General features: G+C 40.2%; 1 protein-coding gene across 1 annotated transcript in view; it reads left to right on the top strand.

Moving 5' to 3' along the window:
* The window catches only part of KCNAB1 (potassium voltage-gated channel subfamily A member regulatory beta subunit 1), a 207,330-nt gene that overhangs the window by 132,970 nt on the left and 54,226 nt on the right, over window positions 1-20,134 (top strand). The window contains exons 3-7 of the mRNA XM_015565400.1: window positions 181-218; window positions 3,796-3,875; window positions 6,452-6,496; window positions 10,558-10,602; window positions 12,394-12,437. Of these exons, the coding sequence (XP_015420886.1) occupies window positions 181-218; window positions 3,796-3,875; window positions 6,452-6,496; window positions 10,558-10,602; window positions 12,394-12,437 (252 nt within the window). The remainder of the gene's footprint in view (window positions 1-180; window positions 219-3,795; window positions 3,876-6,451; window positions 6,497-10,557; window positions 10,603-12,393; window positions 12,438-20,134) is intronic.

Raw genomic sequence — 20,134 nt, 5'->3', positions numbered from 1 at the left:
ATGACTTAGTGAGAGGAGGAGGATGGGCTGGACTTCAGCCCCCAGTTGCCCCTCATCCAAGTACCTTCATAAACAACCTGTTGAAGTAGTCTTGTAAGAAAAATTGTTTCCTCTCATTATACACAATATTAGAAAAATGATTATGTTGTAAGTAATATACGAATATTTATTCTTTTCTAGGAACATGGGTGACATTTGGAGGTCAAATTTCAGATGAGGTAAGTTACTTTTGTCTTCCATTGTGCTGATCAAAGAAAATGCAGAGAGAGCTATGCGGTAGGAGTATTCTGCCCGAGTTTCTGGCATTTTACAAGGACTGCTTTAATCATGGGAAATGGCTAAGATTGACTCAAGCATTATTTTCAATTTTATCTTGCTTCTTGTATTTTTCACATTTAGACTATTAATCCTTGAGACTGTCAGTGCATTATATGTGCAGGCTCAGTAGATAGGGAGAAGGAACCAGTTTGGAATGAATATTAGTCACCTTATGGAAAGATTGTATTGTTGTTGTTTGTTTTAGCTCCATTCAGGGTGACCAAAGTGATCCCAATTGGCATGGACTTCCTTATTTTAGCAGGGGGTTTCTCAGACCAAGGCAAACCAGGACAGTTGGTCATCCCGGCTTGGACAAGTTAATCCAATTGCTCTGAGTCTCAGATTATCCTATGTAAAATGGGATAATAATGTGGACCTTCAAGATCTATACAAAGAATTAACCATGTTATGCATGTAAGACATTTATATAGCCCTTTGACTGGTAGGTAGCAGACACTCAATAAATGGCAGACACTCATTACATTCCTTTAAATTTTTGTTTACAATTCAAAAAGAGTGCTTATCATGGTTATATGTTATCATTGCATTTAAGGAATGCTTTCATATGAAACCTTACCATTGTAACAGCATGGGTGGACCTAGAGGAAATTATGGTAACGCAGAGAAAGCTCATTACCTAATGATTTCACTCATATGTGGAATCTAAAGAACAACAACAACAACAAACACATTGAAATAGACTCATAGACACAGAGAATAGATTGATGGTTGCCAGAGGGGAGAGGGTGTGGAGAACTGGGTGAAAAAGGTGAAGGGATTAAGAATTACCTATAATGTGCTGAGCCCAATACCTGTCCCAGAACAAGTCATTTGTAAAGGTAGTTCTTACTATCGTTCCTAAACAGAAGCTTGGGGGGCCTGGGGATCTTTACCCAGTTCCCAAGGCTACTAGCATTAGCTTATAGATCCAGGGGGATGAGTCGTATCCACATATTCTTATCTGTCTGAATGCCTGTTTCCAGTATTGGGCATAGGTCACCACAGAAAGATTGTCACATAGGAGATTCCTTGAGAAGCAGACTCCGAGATGGAGATGAGCATACAGAACAGTATTAGGAAGTGATCTCAGAATCAACACATGGCAGAGAAGGAAGCAGAATTGGGCAGACAGTGAAACTGAGGCATGATGCAGTCTCAACAATGACCTCAGCTAACCCCACTGGGAGCTCCAAAGCTGAGATGGTCATGTAGGATTGTCCCAAGTTGGGCCAAAGGACTGAGCATTTACATCCCTTGTATGACCAACCATTGGATAGAAGCTGCTCTGGGAAGTAGGTTTGATCTAGGCGATTCTCTTTAGCCGAGTGCAATTTCCAGAGTGGCCTGGTAACTTGAAAGCCAGGATTCCTAAGCAGCTACGGGAATAAGTCCTTCAATTCTGAAGGAGGATCTGGGTGGCCATCACAGGGCCTTCTGACTGGTATCAGGTAGGGTGTGTGGAGGAGGCCCAGCTTGCCTAGGTCATCCTCTGAAATGAATCATTTCAAAATTATGATTCTAAAAACTGCACAATAAAGTTGTCATGAGTGGCTGGAGCAGCTCTCACCTCGGATATAGATCAGACAAATATCTACTCTCCTTCCAGAGAGAGTTGCAGCTTTCCCCCCGGTCCCTGCAGAGAGAATGCCAGCAAGGAGAAGGAAGGGAGGTACAGGTAGACCGGTCACGCCAGTGGCTGAATTGCTGGAGCTCAAATATTTCCACGTGGCAAAAATGTAAGCCAATAGCAATAAATCCACCTCCCTAGATTGTCCCACTTTCTCTCTGGCTTCGGATGAGCTCAGCACAAAGCAAATACAAACAAGGGATCCTGGGATGACCACACCATTATGTGCTGGGTGATGCAATCATCAGTGTTGCCCCTGGAAGGGATGATGTCCCTGTTACGAGGATAGTTCAACCATATATTAAGTAGCCACTGGACAGGGATCTCATCAAAATTTTTCAAACATGAAACTAAATAACCCTGTGAGGTGCCTCCCAAAGATGATTTGGCTTCATTATAAAACCAAAATAGATGTTATTCATATGTATAGTATTTTTAAATAATGGTAAGAGTGTATTATCATCTTATAGCACTTAATTTTCAGAGTTTTACTTACATTTTCTCATCAGTAAAGTAGTTAGGGTTCTTTCAATTGCAGGTACCAATAAATTCATCTCAGGACTAGAATTTGGTCTTCTGACTTAGTTCAGTGATTTCATTGCTTCGCGTTGAGGTCTCCAAACGCCATGGTTGGGAAACATCTCAGCAATCATTTAGTCGAACTCTCCATCTAGGAGTCTCCATCTTATCTTCAAATTTCTCTCTGTATAAGATTTATTATGTATGTTTTCCAATAACAATCCATCAGCATGTCATGTGACATGGCACAAGGTTAATATTATAATATAAGCACAGTAATTTCTTAAACACAGAACAGTCATGATGGGAAAAACTATGCTTGTCTTAACTTTTAATCTCTAATTGGGGTAAATTAAAAGCAGTAGTAGTACTTTTGCTGCTTTTTTCCTAACGGACTTTCAGGGTCTCTGTTTTGCTAGCCTAAGAATTTTTTTGGTTGGCCAATTTTAAAAACAGGAAAGTACTTTATCTTGGTAATGCTGATGAAGCACTTCAGCCCACAATCAAAAGCATAAATGGAAAAATCAATTTTAATTATTTGTGAGGTGTGTAATTTCCCAATTGGCTAATAAGTCTAAATGAAAAAATGGTCCCTCTCCACCTCTCTTTATCGCTATTCCTCAATGGCTGTCCCTCAAGCTGTCATTTATAGCCACCCCCACTCTCTTGTCACACTTGCCACTTGCATCAGCAGCACAAAGGAGAGGACCAGAGCCTGGAGATGTGTTTTCGGGCTGACAGTGAGGAGCTGGGTCCCCGTGCCCCACTCCGTCCTCTGCTTGTCCTGTGGATTCGGCTGGCTGGCCACTCTGATGGTGTCTGGGGTTTTGCTGAGTTAAAACAGTCACGGTTCTGTCTAACCTTTCATTTATCAAAACAGTCTGCTAAGCCTTGAGGGAAACAGGTCCAAACTTTTAAGTCACAAGTCACCCAGGTGCCACAGTCCATTGGCTTAGAGAAAGGAGAAGAAATGGAGTCAGCTGCAAAACAAATGGCCCTCTGTGTCAGAGAGATTACGGTGCCAAAAAGAATGTCAAACCAGGCCTTCCAAGCAGAGTGAGCAACAATCTATCCACCTCACTGAGCTCCCTAGGGCTGCTGGAACCCAGTGCTGAGGGGAAGTTCCTCAGTGCCCGGCTATATCTCAGGGGAAGATGCATCCACCCTCGATAGGCTAGCTGAAGTTCTGGTTTTCTTTCTTTACTACAACTGAGAAAAACAAGCAGTGGTTAGGGAAATTTCCATGTTCTTAAAGACCATTAAAGGATTTAAAATTGCTTCCCAGGTTTGAAAAGCATTTGGCTTTTCTGACTGACTGCATCCTCTTGCAGGTTGCTGAACGGCTGATGACGATCGCCTACGAAAGCGGAGTTAATCTCTTTGATACTGCCGAGGTCTACGCTGCTGGAAAGTAAGTCGGTACCTGTTTGTGTCCCTCAAGTGGCATTTCTAGAACCATGAGACTCTGCCCTAACCATTGTTGACATGCGGGTGAGAAGGATCTGTCCTTGCCACACCTGTTATGGCACCACTTTTCCCCCTCCCTCCACCACCATCACCAGCGCATCTCCGGCCCCCTCTGCCCAGCCAAACCTTCCCACCTCTGGCCCCTGTATGAAAAATGGGCTGGAAGCAATTGCTTTGGTCTACATGAGGGGCAGAGATGGCTGGGCCCAGAGTGGTGGCAGTGGAGATCAATAAATATTAGTTCAAAATATGAGTGAGCAAATAAAGGAGCAGATTCCAATGTGGTTGTTACTTCATAACCACATTTCATAGTTCCTCAACCCTCGAAGGAAACTGGGCCGTCCTCTTTGGAGGGAAGCAGTAACTGATTCTCCTGTTTGCAGGCTTGTTCCTCCACGTAGCATTATAGGGAGATCAGAGATTAAAGGAGGATCCTTAAAGATACCAAGAAATCCAATATCTATACATATAGAAGCCTAAGTGATTGTTAGGGCCAGTCGACCAGTCACCATGATGCACACTGACCACCAGGGGGCAGACACTCAATGCAGGAGCTGCCCCCTGGTGGTCAGTGCATTCTCAGCCTGGGGGAGAGGGGGAGGCCAATCTCCCCCAAGCCAGCCAATCTCCCACGATCCCTCCCTCCCAACCCCCCTGAGATCGCCCTGATCGGGACTGGGCAAGATGGCTCCAATAGTCCCGATCACCGGCCAGGCTGAGGGACCTCACCCTGGGCCTCTAGTCTTTTATAAGAGGGTATTTCAGACCCCACTCTGGGGACAGAGGGGGCTGCAAAGAGGCCTCGCTTCTTTTTCTGGAGAAGTCCCATTTAGCTACAACCTTCCCATGAACCCCAGAGCAGGTTTGGGCTCTGGGACAGGGCTCACTGCTAAGTCAGAGCACCTGGGTAATATGCCCTCATGTGAGCCCCAAGGTCCATGTCCTCCGGGTTCCAGCACAACAAGCACATTTTAGAACAGAACGGGAACACCTTGGCCTCCTACTGTGAACGTGGATGCAGCTCCAAGAGCTGAAAGGCACTAAGTAGCTGGACAGCTGCTTGAGCAGCTCTGCAATTTTCTAACAGGATTGCGGTGCATGGTCACCTGCAGGCCTAATTTCCACCCCACTCCGGGTGAGAATTACAATCAAAATGCTAGACTTGCTGAATCAGGTTCATCGTTGCCTGGTCCAAGTGTATTTTCCTTGCATGGGTTTCCTCCTTTTCAAGGACAGGTGTAAAAGTTTAAGGGCCATCTAGGAGGTTCAGAGCCCACATTCCTGATGTTTTCTGTTGAGTCCAAGGAGAGAACATAAAATTGATAAGGCCTTGCTCCTTTCAACATCATACCTTTTCTCCATGTTTTCGTCTTTTGTTGAATGCTGCTCAATACCCAGTGGGGCTAAGGCTGAAAAAGGGGAAGAGTGGTCAACAAGTGTGTAAAGAGTTCTGTTTGTATTCCTACTGTGAAGAAGAATCAGTTCTGGTTCATTGTGTTTGATTTGTCAGTGTGTAACTGAGATAGGTTCCCACTATGAAAAGCAAGATTGCAAAGGCAACCATCAGAGAGACAGAAAGGGAGAAGAAAAGAACACTGTGCAACATTCAGCACACGTCTATTTGGGGTGCGCTCCATAGCTAACTGCTTCATGGCTATTGCCAAGCTCCCAAGTACACTCCAATAGAGACGGAACTTTCAGTCAAGACACGTAGTGATTAGTAATGACTCCCACCTATAGGACCCTAGTGGACAAAGTGCTAATTCCATTGATGTCCCCACTCACAAAGCCTCACAGAGCAGAACTGGTCTTACTGGGAGGGGCCTAGCCCTGGAAGATAGTTGTATTCTCCTCAAGCTTGGGTCCCAGCTGGGCTAGAAAGATGGGGATGGGACAGTGGGTATGTCCTCAATATACCTCTCCATGACCCAGCCTTAGGTGCAGGGAGAACACTTCTCTACACCTCCTTATGTCCTGCGTCTATGACAATGCTTGTTACTGGAACCCAGGACATTCTTATGTGGGCCACTGCATCTGCAGCCCGTACATCTGAATCTTCTAAACCTACTTGTATCCTACAAGATCTCCTGGGAGTCAATATTGTCTGTCTAAACAGTGTGAGCTCTCATTGTCCTCCCAGGTCATAATTGGAAGCCATAGCAAATAGAAGCAAAACCTTGACTCCCCTTTGGGACACAGCCAAATAGGACATTTAGAGATGAGATCAGTGGTTTAAAAACACCAAACTGCCAAATGACTGCACTGTTTCTTAGTGTCAGGACCACAGGTGGTCTCCTGCCAGCGTGAAAGGATTTGGCAGGTGCCTCTGCGATGCTCTGGAGCGGGATTCTGCAGGCACAAGCAGAAACAGAGGAAACTGTGCCACCAGCCGAGAGCAGCTTCTATTTTCGGGACATGGAGGCCCTGAGAGTTCAAACAAGGAATGGCTCTGGTGTTTTGCACTGACTCTTGCATTTCCAGGCCACTGTACCCTAAGACACTGTCTGTGTTCCCCTCCAGGGCTGAAGTGATTCTGGGGAGCATCATCAAGAAGAAAGGCTGGAGGTAATGCATTCACCACCATAATTTACTTTCCTTTAAAAAGACTGACATGATTTTAAACCAGAGAGGGGAAAATAAAATTGGATGGCAACTGACCAAAAGGTTATCCCAAAAGAAGTCAACTCTTAGTTGATTTACAGAGTTTTGAAAATAAATACCAGCAAGTTCATTACTTGTGCTTCAAAACTTATTGACTAGTCATTAATCACAAAGAATTACCATGGGGTTAAGCCAAGAAGGAGGGAATGTTTAGGAGGTATTTGTCAATAAAAGAAAGGGACATTTTCATGGCTTCTGACTGCCATTTAGGGTAATTTGGTGAAAGAAACCAGCTGACAGGAAGCTGATTGTATATACACAATGTATTTATGTTCATTGTTCATTTTATTAACAACTCTGAATGCATAGAGAATGAAATAAGAAGTCCTTGGGATAAATACCCCAAAGCTTTCTTACTGCCAGTGTCTTTCCTGTGTCTGGGGAGCCCTATTGTCTGGTTGGGGGGTGGGGGGTCACATCCCATTCCATCACCTTCTGTAGCCAAAGCCAGTGGTAACAACGGATGCTATAACATCTGGGAGCAGGGGAACAACTCCCCTACATTACACTATGCGTGTCAGTCCCAATCCCCCTTCTCCCCAGCATGAGTACAGAATCAGGCGAAGCCCAACAAAGACCATTGGACAAGTTTAGGTTTCTCTTCTCCTCTGGTATAATCTCTGCTGATGGCCAAATGAATGACAATTCTTTAGTATCAGTGAGATAGTGCAAAGAATGCTGCACCCATGCGTGTACACAGATTGTATAAAATTTAGTCTAGGACAGTGGTCGGCAAACTGCGGCTCACAAGCCACATGCGGCTCTTTGGCCCCTTGAGTGTGGCTCTTCCTAAGCCTTAGGAGTACCCTAATTAAGTTAATAACATTGTACCTACCTATATAGTTTAAGTTTAAAAAATTTGGCTCTCAAAAGAAATTTCAATCGTTGTGCTGTTGATATTTGGCTCTGTTGACTAGTGAGTTTGCCGAGGAAAAAGGGACATTCTCACAGAGTATAACTCAAGACTGATTTCATTATGCCTTTCCACAAAGCTTTTAGACCCCCTCTGGAGGGGAAGCTCCATGTATTCTTAGGGCTGCTTGTTCCTCACTCTTAGAGAAATGTTTGGTAAGGATAGAGGGCCTTGTGAAATAGAAAACCAGAAATGTATGGAGTTGTCAATAAATAAAGTTTGGTGACCTACTTTCTCCCTCTCACTTCTCTTCCTCCCCAACTCCAGGGATTGTAAGTCTTTTAAGAAAGAACCATATTCAACCTTAAATATGGAAACATATTCATGTTCCCACCTAATCCTCCATCTTGCCTGAGTTACTTGCCCACTCAGCGTGCTGGTCTATCCACCACTACCCAGGCAGGGACTGTATCCATTTCCTAGACCTGCCGTAACAAAGTGCCACAACCTGGTTGTCTTAAACCAACAGAAATGTATTCTCTCACACTTCTGAAGGCCAGAAATCCAAAGTCAAGGTTTGGGCAGAGCCATGTTCCCTCTGAAGCTCTGGGTAAAATCATGCCTTCCCTCTTCCCAGCTTCTGGTGGTCTTGCTGGCAAATGTTGGTGCCTCTTGGTGCACATCCAGCTCTTCAACATCTGCCTCTATCACCACCTGGCATTCTCCCTTCATGTGTGTCTGTGTCTTCTTATGAGGACACCAGTCATACTGGATTAAGGTCTTACCATTCTCCAATGTAACCTCAGCTTAATTTAGCTAACTACATGTTTTCAAATCAGCTGACATTATGAGACACTGGGGGTTAGGACTTTAATAACGTATATTTTTTGAAGGATACAGTTCAACCTGTGACAGAGACCTTGGGGATGAGTCCACTAGCAGTCCAGTGAGATCTGCGGGGGGTGGTGGGGGGAGTAGGCTGACAGAGTCCACCTGAGGAAGGAGGGGAGGAGTCAGTACCATATTTGGCTCTGTTGACTAATGAGTTTGTCGACCAGTGAGATCTGCAGTGGGGGTAGGCTGACAGAGTCCACCTGAGGAAGAAGGGGAGGAGTCAGTACCACGGCTCTTTCCCCCTGGACACCCAGAGGACATTTACCCATCAAGCTCCATAGTTTTCAGAGCCTATTATATACCTAAAGGAAATAGATTAACATGCATCTTTCACACACTGCCTTTCAGTCTTGCAAATAAAAGCTTAAGCTATCACCAGGCCACAGAATATTGATATCCATTCACCACGACCCCCAGAAAACTGGTGAAAAGATAAACTGTATCACCAAAGCACACAAGGAATTTCAACTAGAGCATACTTGGCTTCTGCTCCCAGTGCACCACTCGCTAACTGTGCTGTCCAGGACAGGTTACCTCACTTCTTTGAGTCTCAATTTCTCTACCTCTAAAATGGATGTCATATCTGCCCCTAAAGTGGCATGCTGATAAAGTGACATAAGGTGAGCAAAAGTCTTCTGAAGCCTGTGCTATCTCAAAGTAAAACATTCATGCTATCATTCTCCGCCCACTCTAAATGCCTCCATAAGGTCAGTGAAAATTTGCCGGGTTGCTGTCTGCTCATGCTGTTTGAACATTAACATTAGTGTGCACACCCACGTAGGCCAAACATTTTACAGAAAGCCCAATTTTGAAGAATGAGTGAGTCTATGGGGATAGTATTTGAGTAGAATGTACAGCTTTTGCAGGTCCACATGCTCTGAATAATCAAGAGGGCTGCGTTCATTTTTTATACTATCCCATCCAGCCTTTTGTTGAAGCCCTGAAAATGTTTGCTAAAGGAGACCTGGCTCCCCCAGCAGATCACTACTACACTGTCATGGGGTGTCATGAGGCTGATGGACCAACCTGAAAAGTGCACCAGCTCTTCTGGAGTGTGTAATCTTCAGATGCTTATATCTGTAGACCTTCCATTACAGTGATTCACATTGGTTTTCAGGGAATTAACTTCAGTAGGATGCGGTTGTTGACATTTTCTACGAATTTTTCTTGTTGCAGCCAAGTTGTCAGACTTGTTACCATCGTCTCTCATTGGTTATCATTCATCAGGTTAGGTTTTTATACCTGACGGTCCTGAGGCATTGCTGCTGCAGCTGATGAAATTATAAATGTCTTATTTCAACTATTCCTAAAGTTTGGTCTTAACCTTTGAATCACAAATGATTTTTTTTCTAGGTGAGTTCAATTGAATTACATACCTGGAGAAATTAAATTACACCGAGATCCACCTTCAAATTTTAAATTACATGACTATAGTTCTCAAGACATATTTCCTTTTCCATGATCATAATGGCATTTCCTCCCTTTGAGTGTGATTTTGAAAAAGTAATACATTTGCTAACAAGATTTCCACATTGTATTCCCTTAAGAATAAGGTGGTAAAACTTTGAGTTAAGGGTTTTTTAACTGTTTTCCTAAAATAACATTTCCATTAAAATGACACTCATAGAAATTTAATTCCTACTTATTGACATTACAATTTATTTCATTATTCATATTTCCATGTAGTCAAATCCTGCCTGTGAATGTGATGATTAGAAAGAGTAGTAACTCAGAACCATTAGGTCCATGGTCCTTGGAGGGTGGACTTACCCCCAGGAAAGTTCACACTCAATCAGGGTTATGTCAGATGCTAAGTGTTAGTGGGTGGCTGTTCATTTGAGATCCTACAGCAATCCATCAGTTAGTCCTATCGCTTAACCCTTCTCATTTACTATTTCTGACCCTCCATGCCACCCTTCCCTTCGCTTTGCCACCACCCATTCACCTATTTGCTGTCACAACCCTCAACCTCCTCCAGCCCCTCCAGGTAAAGATCACTTCTATTCAACCTCTTCTTCTGGGATCTGACTTCAAGTCCCCACTCACTAGCTTCTTTGTTCTCACATTTTAGTGATGTGAATTAACAAATTTATCTCTTTGCCAATTTTTTAAAAATGTGTGGTACAATAAATTCTTTGGGTGTTATAATAATAATATGACAGTATGATTACAAATAATTTAATATTTCTCTGTGTGTGTTTGTCTGTTTAACATACAGGAGGTCCAGCCTGGTCATAACAACCAAACTCTACTGGGGTGGAAAGTAAGTTAAATAACTTATTTTCCCTACTTGGTAGGAAACAACTAGTAGTTTTATCTTTTTAGGCCACTATTTCACATCTAATATGCCAAAATCAATTGGTTTAGAGTGAAAGATGATTATTTCTCACTTGAAGGAAATAGCAATTAGCCTAGGATTCAATTTTAACAAGATGCTTCCAAAGAAATTTAGTAGCATGAGGTCACTTGTTACTAAGTGATTCACAGAGATTTTTCAAATCTCAACCTCATACTTAGGACCAAAATAGAGTCCAAATTTTGGGAAAAGGAAATGAGCACATAGCATCATCAAAGAAAAGCTGTTCAGCTCTGCCAACACTCAGAGACTTCTCCGGAATACATTATAAAAATATCTTGTCTGGTCCCACTGTAAGTCTCTGAGCATTTCCGCAGAGGGCTCTGAAAGTGCTGATAAAGGGGACATCTCACTGGAGAATAACACAGAGCTTTCTGGATCACTTGCTGCCAGGCCACATGAAAGAGAAGACCTCTCTCTGGTATGGGGTGCAGAACAAATGTCACAGGATGAATGGCTTCTGATGGGCCTACTGGTGTTTGAACTGGTACTTACATTATCCAGCAGGACTTAGAAGTCCCGGCCTTTAAGACAAACATGTAAGAATACAGCAAGCTGTTCCATAAGCCTTTGCATGGAAGTCTCAAGGATCTCTTAACAAAATGTAAATACAAACAAACATAACCTTATTTATCACCCTATAATTGATAGGAAATAGTTAAAAACAAAATTGGAGGCAGAGACCAGATTTTTAGAAATCTTCTAACCAAAATGTATGTGTACCACCCCCCCCCCAACACACTCATATTTTATTGCTGTTTTGAGCCTGCTTGTGATGAATATGGAAACAAAAATGGAATTTAGATATTTACTACCATTGTAGTCTATATGAAAACAAGGCAGCATGGTGCCTGTGAGAAATGCAAACTTACATTGTCTATGCTCTGATTCGTGGTGCCATTGCTTGGTGCTTTTGCAGTGGTACTCAGAACCTTGCATATGGTTTAGAAATAATCAGGAAGTAAGACAATCTGCAAGAACCAGTATGTCGTAGAGAACTATATATAGTATTATCTAATATAAAAGGCACAAAGTCACCAAAGGCGAATGGTAAACTACTAAGGTTGACAAAGGTATAGATGTTGAAGAAACATTTCAGCAATGCTTTAAAACCCAAGCACCACATTCCTTTCCAATTGGCCAGAGTTTGAGAATGGTCTGAAATGGCAAAAGTCCTAGTTGAATGTTGGTCTTTGTAAGATACTAATTTACAGAAAAGTTGCTTGGTCACATTTTATAAAAAGACAATAATTGTTCATTTCTTTTGAAAGTCAAAAGGCACTTTCCAATTTGCTTCCTTTCTCAGAAAAGCTAATGCCATCAGCAGCCTGGCAAGCTTATAGTAAGCTCACACACTTCTAGCAAACCTTTTATTTCATTTTTGCTTGGGATTGGTAAGAACAAGGTGGGGAGGGTGAGCCATGTGTCAAGTTATATATGGACAGGGTGTGGGTGGCCGAGTTGTTATTACTGTGGGGTGGTGACAGTCATGTTAATTCATCTCCTGGGGTCTCCGAAGAAAAGGGGCTCAGTATGCTGCCCACCAGCCTTCCTCCTCAGCCTGCAGTGGTGCAGAGTTTGCCAAGAACAGGGTATAAAATTAGCAGTTCCATCCAGAACAACCATTCTTCTGTACTTTTGAAACAGCGATAAGAGAAAGCACACCCCACTCAGTCATTTGCTTCTTTTTCTTGTTAGAGCTGAAACGGAAAGAGGGCTGTCAAGAAAACATATAATTGAAGGTAGGTTCTGCTGCTTCATTTTACTTTTATCTGTGGGCTGCTGATTCAAGAAAGGTATCAGCCAAATACATTCAAAACATATTGGGAGGGGAAAAATAATCTCCATAAAAAGAATCACAATCAACCAAGTTTCTTCCTGGTGTTGTGTGTTGGGAGTGTAGTGATAGAGAGGGCAGAAGGGAAACTCAGATAAAGTCCAAAATTTCTAGAACTGTTGTCATGTACAGCTATGCTAAGATTAATAAAACACTTGCATAAGGCTTTTCAAAAAAGTTTTATTGAGATATAATAGATATACCATAAAAGTTTATCCATTTAAAGTATACAATTCATTGGTTCTGCGTATGATTAGAGTTGCACAATCACCGCCATAATTTGATTTTAAAACATTTTTCATTTCCCCAAAAAGAAATCTTGTACCCACCAGTAGTCACTTCCCAACCCTTCCTTACCTTCTCTCCCACATCCCCAGGCAACCGCTAATCTACTTCTGTCTATAGATTTGCCAATTCTGAACATTTCCTATAAATGAGATCATATAATATGTGATATTTTGTGACTGGCTGCTTTCACTTTGTTCATCCATGTTGTAGCCTGTGTCAGTACTTCATTCCTTTTTATTGCCAAATAAAATTTCACTGTATGACTATTCCACATTTTTTTATTCATTCATCAGTTGATGGACATTGGATTGTTTCCACTTTTTAATTGTTATATAAATAATGTTGCTACAAACATTTGTGTACAAGTTTTTGTGTAGACATATGTTAAGATTCCTATACTTTAAAAAAAAAGTATATATGCATAGAAAACAATTTGTAGAAAATTGCCACTGGGTGATTGATTTATTGTACCATTGCTTTTGCAATGGTACTTAAAACTTGCTACAGCTCAGAAATAAACAGGAACTAAAATAGTTGCAAGAACCATCATACAGTAGAGTACAACTACTCTAATTCACTGTGAGGATTATGAGAATTGGTGGAATTTTTACTTATTTCTTCATTGTCTATATTACAAAATTTTACACCTATACCTTTTTCAATAAAGAAAAAAATGTTAAAAGGGGCTGTCATATATTTTCAACATCTTTATACTAGTTCATGAACTATTTCAGAAAAGTCTAAGATTTTATAACTTTAGATTCATAATTAATCATTTAGACAGATGATTTTTGTTGCTTTTAAAACTAATATTACTTACTAAATACAAAAGTCACCTAAACTATAAAGTATATTCTAATCCCACCACTTCAAAAATAAAAGTAGATAAAGAAATAAAGTCCTTCCTTTGCTCACCTCATTTCATTCCACAGTTTGACTATCTGGTGCATATCCTTCCTAACTTTTCCTTGTAGTTACATTGACTTCTCTGTCTATACAACCTACTCATAAACACAAACGTATGTACTAAATCAATGGAAGTAATCCATTTATACTTTAACAGTAATAATTATATTTGGTTGTTGTTTCCAAAGTTTTTGTTTGAGTTTGGTAATTCTTACTATTTTTAATATATTTGTAGGCATTTTGGGCTTTGAAATCAGATGAACTTGGTTTGAGTTGCATCTCTGTCATTTATGAGCTGGGGGACTTTGTGTAAATGATTTAACCTCATTAAGCCTGCATTTCCTTGACTATAAAATGGGCTATGAATATTCCTACCCTATGGTGTTACTGTACATTGATTGAAATTAGGTAAATCACATTGAGCGCAGTGTCTGTCACATAATAAACACTTAATAAATTATTTGTCATCATCAGTATGATACTTTATAGTGCAACTTCTCGTCACCATTCTATAGATAAGGACACCCTTTACTAAGTAAGGAACATTCTAAATTTGCCATATAAATGACCACATTCCAGCACTAGAGAAAGCTTCCAAACTCTTCACCCAAACAAAATGCCTTTCAGGCTTTGGTGTCTAATTTAACCTGTCTTTCAAAACTGTTACCATTCCTACTCTAGCATTTGCCCCCTACCTTGTGTCTTCTAATGAAGTTTATCAATGAGAAGTAAACCTGTCGGCTCGTAGCAACAAGTTGAACAAACACAGCAGTGGGTGCTGCCTACAGACTTCTTGTTTTCCTTTCCCTTTTACTCTAACTAATTAAAAAAGAGATTAAGAAAGTGGTTCAAACTGGCAATCAACAAAGAAATATAATATTAAAGAAAAAAAGAACAGCATGCTATTGGGATTTTTACCAAATCTCCATTGCTTTAATATTTACCTGTAATTGTTCATAATTTCAGGATTCTCTTTTTTAAAATCCGTTTTCTTCAGCTTAACATTATATAGATGGGGGCAGTTTCATATCCTATATTACAAAGCATACTAAATGGTAGTTGGAGTCAGTCATGCATTTCCTATGTCTTGAACATCTTAAATTACTTCTATTCACATGTTTTTGGCAGAATTGTTCCCTAAAGAAAACCACCCCTTTATCTTGGTTCTCCCTTACAGAATTTTGTGCATCATTGATGTGGTAGTCGTTTTCCTAGTAATTTTGTTAATTTGCTATGAAAGATTGAAAATTTGATAATGTAGTATATATGATATTAAATTGTGAATTAGTGGGACTTTGATGTTACCGCATATCAACATTTAAAGATATTGGTACTTGATACTCTATTAAGGAAAATTAGTCTCCAAATGTTAAGCTCAAAAGTCACTAAAATAACTGTTTAGAAAAAAATAGCTCAGATGACTTTATAATTTTGGTACATATGTTAAGAATTGTGTACAAATTGAAATGTCTGTGTACTGGTCCTCAAAATGAACAATAAAATCTCAATTATGAAAAAGAAAGAAAAAAGAAAAATCTAAAAATCTGTTTTCTTGAAGCTTCATATAACCTAATAGAAATATCTTAAATTCTCCTTTTAAATAAGTCAGAAATTCTCTTAGGAACTAATCTCTCAGGATGCATAAACTTGTTCAGCTGAAATTCCAATCGACCCAGAATCAAACTTTAACACAAAATTTCAAACTTTCGAGATTGAAAAAGAATTGGAATCTATTATTATTATGTTGTTATTGTTGCTGTTATTTTACAGTTTATAGTTTCAGCCAAAGACCAAAAATAATCATGAGTGCAAAAAGGACTGAAATTATGGAATTGAGTGAATTTTGCAGGGGGGAAAAAAGGAGGGACATGAGATTTCTAGACCCAAAATAAAGTTTGAACGATTTACAAAATTTAGGTTTCATTGGTACTTGTTCTGTGGTAAAGGTGACCTTATTCAACTATTCGACGTTGGAAATTTATACACACATTAAATTTGAGAATTGCTCTTAAAGAATAAGACAGAAGCCTGACTTATGTAGAGTTCAGGCCACTTGTGTGCTGGGTAATTTTGGCCACCTGAGTTAGTTCATATCATGTAAAATGAGTTTGACTTGTGAATAATGTAGTTTTGAAAAAAATTCATATGAAAGACCTTTTCCATGAGTCCAAAGTCCTTGCCTTAGATCCAGTTAGGAATAACATTCTCCTTAGAGTCACAAGGAAGGGGTAGAAGTCTCATTAACCGCTTGATTATATCCATTTAGAATCCCAAGGTCCTCTCAAGTTCTGAAAGTCTATTTATTCATTTACTCGTAGTCATTCTACAAACTTTTATTAAGCTCAAATGTACTAGTATGCCAGTGTTAAAATTTGGCAGATCCAATTTCTTGGTATCTAACGTGAAAGAATAGAGATGGTTTGGCAAGCCAAAGTATAAGTAAATTGTTTGTGTACTTTGAAAAGCAAAACCTGTGTCTAAGTCTATAGTTACCTTTCAAGTAAACAACAGTTTTCTTATGTGATTCAAAACACAAACCCACTGTCATGGTTTTAGGAATAGAAAAAGAAAATATGAGAAAGCTCTGCTTAAACATTTTAAATGAATCGCAAATGGTTAATCCTACTATCTGAACTTGAGCATCAGCCTGCAGACTCAAGGGTCCCAGGTTTGATTCCGGTCAAGGGCATGTACCTTGGTTGCGGGCACATCCCCAGTAGGGAGTGTGCAGGAGGAAGCTAATCAGTGTTTCTCTCTCATCGATGTTTCTAACTCTCTATCCCTCTCCCTTCCTCTCTGTAAAAAAATCAATAATATATATAGAGATAGATAGATAGATAGATAGATAGATAGATAGATAGATGATAGAAAATTTATTATTTTTTAAATTTAAAAATAAATTTCATAACAAGTGGATTCACCACAGAATTCCTTCTCAGTGTATCATGTTCGTAGTAATAGAAATTAACCACCAGAATAACCAGGTTTCATAATGGGAGAGGCAGGCACTTACATTATTCTAATACAGTGCAGTCTTTATTTAAACAAAAAAAGCAAGTGTGTCCTAAATCATGATTGAGAGGTCTGCCGAGAAGAGCCTGGAAAATTACATAGGGACACTGTGTACATTACTGACGGCAACTTTTTTTCAAGCTACCAGTAGATAGGAAATCAAATGTGCGGTAGGTATAAAAAATGACGATGCGGCATATATGAATAGAACCCTTGCAGAATCTCCAAACTACCGATCTCCTTGTTTCTACAGTTAGGCCTGCAACACTGAGCACCTGACCCACACACATGCCAACCTGCTTAATGTCTGGAATGAGCACCTGTCTTTAGGTAGATGCCTGTACAACAGGCTTAAACTGAATTAAGGATCACCTTATAAATAATACAGTTCCTGTTCAACTTCAGAACCTAAAAGAAAAATGAACTTAGATTTCTCTTTCCTACACACTTGAGAGCCATTTTCTTTGTATAACATAATTTATCATCCTCTGGACTTTTGAGGAATTGCCAGTTAATTTCTAGACATTTCTCAAGGGCAGGGAGCATTCCCCCTGCTTCTCTTGTATTCATTCCAGCAGATAGATACTGCCTAGGTGTCCAGGGATAGGTTAAGGTCAAAGTGCCTTCAGCAAGTGCACTCACTGCCCTGGAGCACTTAGCTCCTTATGTTATGATTAGCTGTTTGGATGCCCTCTGGAGCCAAGGTTAATGCATTTTTGTATGTCTACTTAAACTTAAAACAATACCTGGCCCCAAGCCAGTGCTCAACAAACATTTGCTAAGTGGACATAGATCTTGACCATTTGTTTATTGGAAATAACCCTACATGGCTTTTAAGGAGACATTGGTGAGCATGTCTTTATGTTGCTATGAGTTAGCTATTTCTACAAAATTAAAGTATCCCAAGTAGGAAAAGGAAGGACTACCTGATTTGGTTTGCAATCACATGGAAGGTCAGAGAAGAAAGTTCATCTAGCTCCATGTCATCTTTGGACAGATGAAGAATGACCAACTACAAAGACCTTTCTATCAAGTCCACGCCATTATTTTGGGGCATACATTATTACCTTGAATAATGAACCTATGCCAATAGATGCTCTCTATATGCACTGTTACCTCCTTGGGGATGGATGCAGTGTCCGTACATCTTTATACTCCCAGAGCCCAGCACAGTTTCAGAATCAAATTGGGATTCAGAACATGCTTATGGCATGGAAGGGTGAATGGCTTAAGTCGTGAATGATCATGGAGCAATCACAACAGGGCCAAGTCAGTCGTAGCTTCTTCTCCTGCTTTTCCTCAGCCCACCCTAAGCGGCTGAGAAGAGACACAGGAGGAGAGAGCCATCATCAGGAGGGAGGACCTTGTTCCCAGGGCCAGGCACGAGCCAGAATGTCACTAACTGCCTCCAAAACCAGAAGGTCTAGTGAAAATCTCTGGCATTCATTCCTTGGCACCTCTCATTCTGAGATGTGAATACCACCATTTTATTTACCACGTTACTAGCCTATTGCATTTACAAAGTACTTACAACTGATTGTATTTGCTCTCCGGAGCAGCAGTTCCGAAGGTAGCAAGTACTGTTATCCCCACTGCAGATCAGAGAGTTGAATCACAAAAAAAGGTGAAATAAGCCAAGTGAGATCACACAGCATGCTAGGGTAGATTTCCAACCTTTCAGACCTTGTAACACCCTGTTTATTTGTTTGCTTCATGACCTGGTCCTCCCCTTAACTCCTTCATACAATTGCTTCCAAAAAGTGGCTCAGATCATAGAGCTTTTTAAGTTAAATTTAATGGCAAGCTGCCTCTTAAGGTAGCTGGTAATACCCTGAGCCTGAAAGGCACTGCAGCTTTTCAAGAGCAGGCATTGGACCTTATAACACCTGTCTGCCCTAATCTGCTCATCATTGCTTCTTCTAACCATCTGCCACCATAGACAATCCTTCCTTAATGAGTGAAAAATACTTCCGGAACTGTATTCCAGCATTCCATTTTCCTGTCAGAAAAGTAATTGGGGCTGGCCGATAAACTAGTTTGAAAAATCAAATTTAAATGAGCCAACTTTAAATTTTTAAGAGCCTCATTTAGCATGCAATTAATTTTATGCCTGTAATAAATAGAGAAAACCTTCCGGTCTTCCTGAAGAATTAAATAGGCTGGTAAGGAATGCTGTGCCTCATGGAAATGAGATAAAATGACTCTTGAACACTGTCCTTTCGGTTACATAATATTATGTACAATACATTCTATTTCAGGGAAGCATTAATTTTACTGAAATTAAATATTTTTTTCTGAATATTCATAGGAATGTGATAAAATGGTTAGGGTTGAAACAGACTAGGGGTTCTAGATTTTATTGTAAGCTATCACTCTGTCCTTTATATTACCTCTTCAGTCTCTATAGCTTCTAGAATTTTTGTTTTTCCCCAAAAGAATGGGAAGTAATAGAAATAATAGAGCTCAGCTATATTTAAGATACTTCTAACTTTGTTCCAATCAATGAAATGTTGAGTAACGCCCTCACTGGCCAACCCTTTTATTCTTATTATAACCCATTTTGACATTGGTTGTCACTTATTTATGATATGTATTATTTTTATGTTTTGCCATGCAATAAATATACCTCCATTCCATTATAAGTCCATTAAGTAATTCAATACATGACATTAGTTGAATTTTTCAAGAAGAAATTCTTAGGCTGCTTTTTATTCTAAACTTTGCTTCCAGACAGTGCCACACGAGTCACTGCAAGATGATCACTAAGTCTGTATTTTCCAGTGTCGTGGGAGTACTAATGCCATAGAGAAAAGAATTTTGGGGTTTTTTTAGTATATTTTTATTGATTTCAGAGAGGAAGAGAAAGGGAGAGAGAGAGAGAGGATGGAATGAGAGAGAATCACTGGTCAGCTGCCTCTTGCAGGTTTCCTACTGGGAATCGAGCCTGAAACCCAGGCATGTGCCCTGACTGGGAATCAAACTGTGACCTCCTGGTTCATAGGTCGACACTCAACCACTGAGCCACTGAAGCTGGGCTAAGACTTTTCTTTGTGGGGACAAAGTCAGACTTTGACATAGTTTTACAAGGATTTAGGGGTCAAGTAACACATCATTGTATTTAGTGCCTCCTTGAAGCTAATCCAGTGCCTTTTAATTTTAAAAAAGTAAACTCAACCACTGAGCCACTGAAGCTGGGCTAAGACTTTTCTTCGTGGGGACAAAGTCAGACTTTGACATAGTTTTACAAGGATTTAGGGGTCAAGTAACACATCATTGTATTTAGTGCCTCCTTGAAGCTAATCCAGTGCCTTTTAATTTTAAAAAATCAAATATTAGGAATTCAGTTTTCCAGAACTCAGACTTTGTGTATAAAGCCTTGGAATGAAGAGAATAGTG

The sequence above is a fragment of the Myotis davidii genome, unplaced genomic scaffold (genome assembly GCF_000327345.1).
Source record: "Myotis davidii unplaced genomic scaffold, ASM32734v1 scaffold570, whole genome shotgun sequence".
Classification (NCBI taxonomy): Eukaryota; Metazoa; Chordata; class Mammalia; order Chiroptera; family Vespertilionidae; genus Myotis; species Myotis davidii.
Note: the sequence above shows the minus strand (reverse complement) of the source record. Positions and strands in the feature narration are given on the sequence as shown.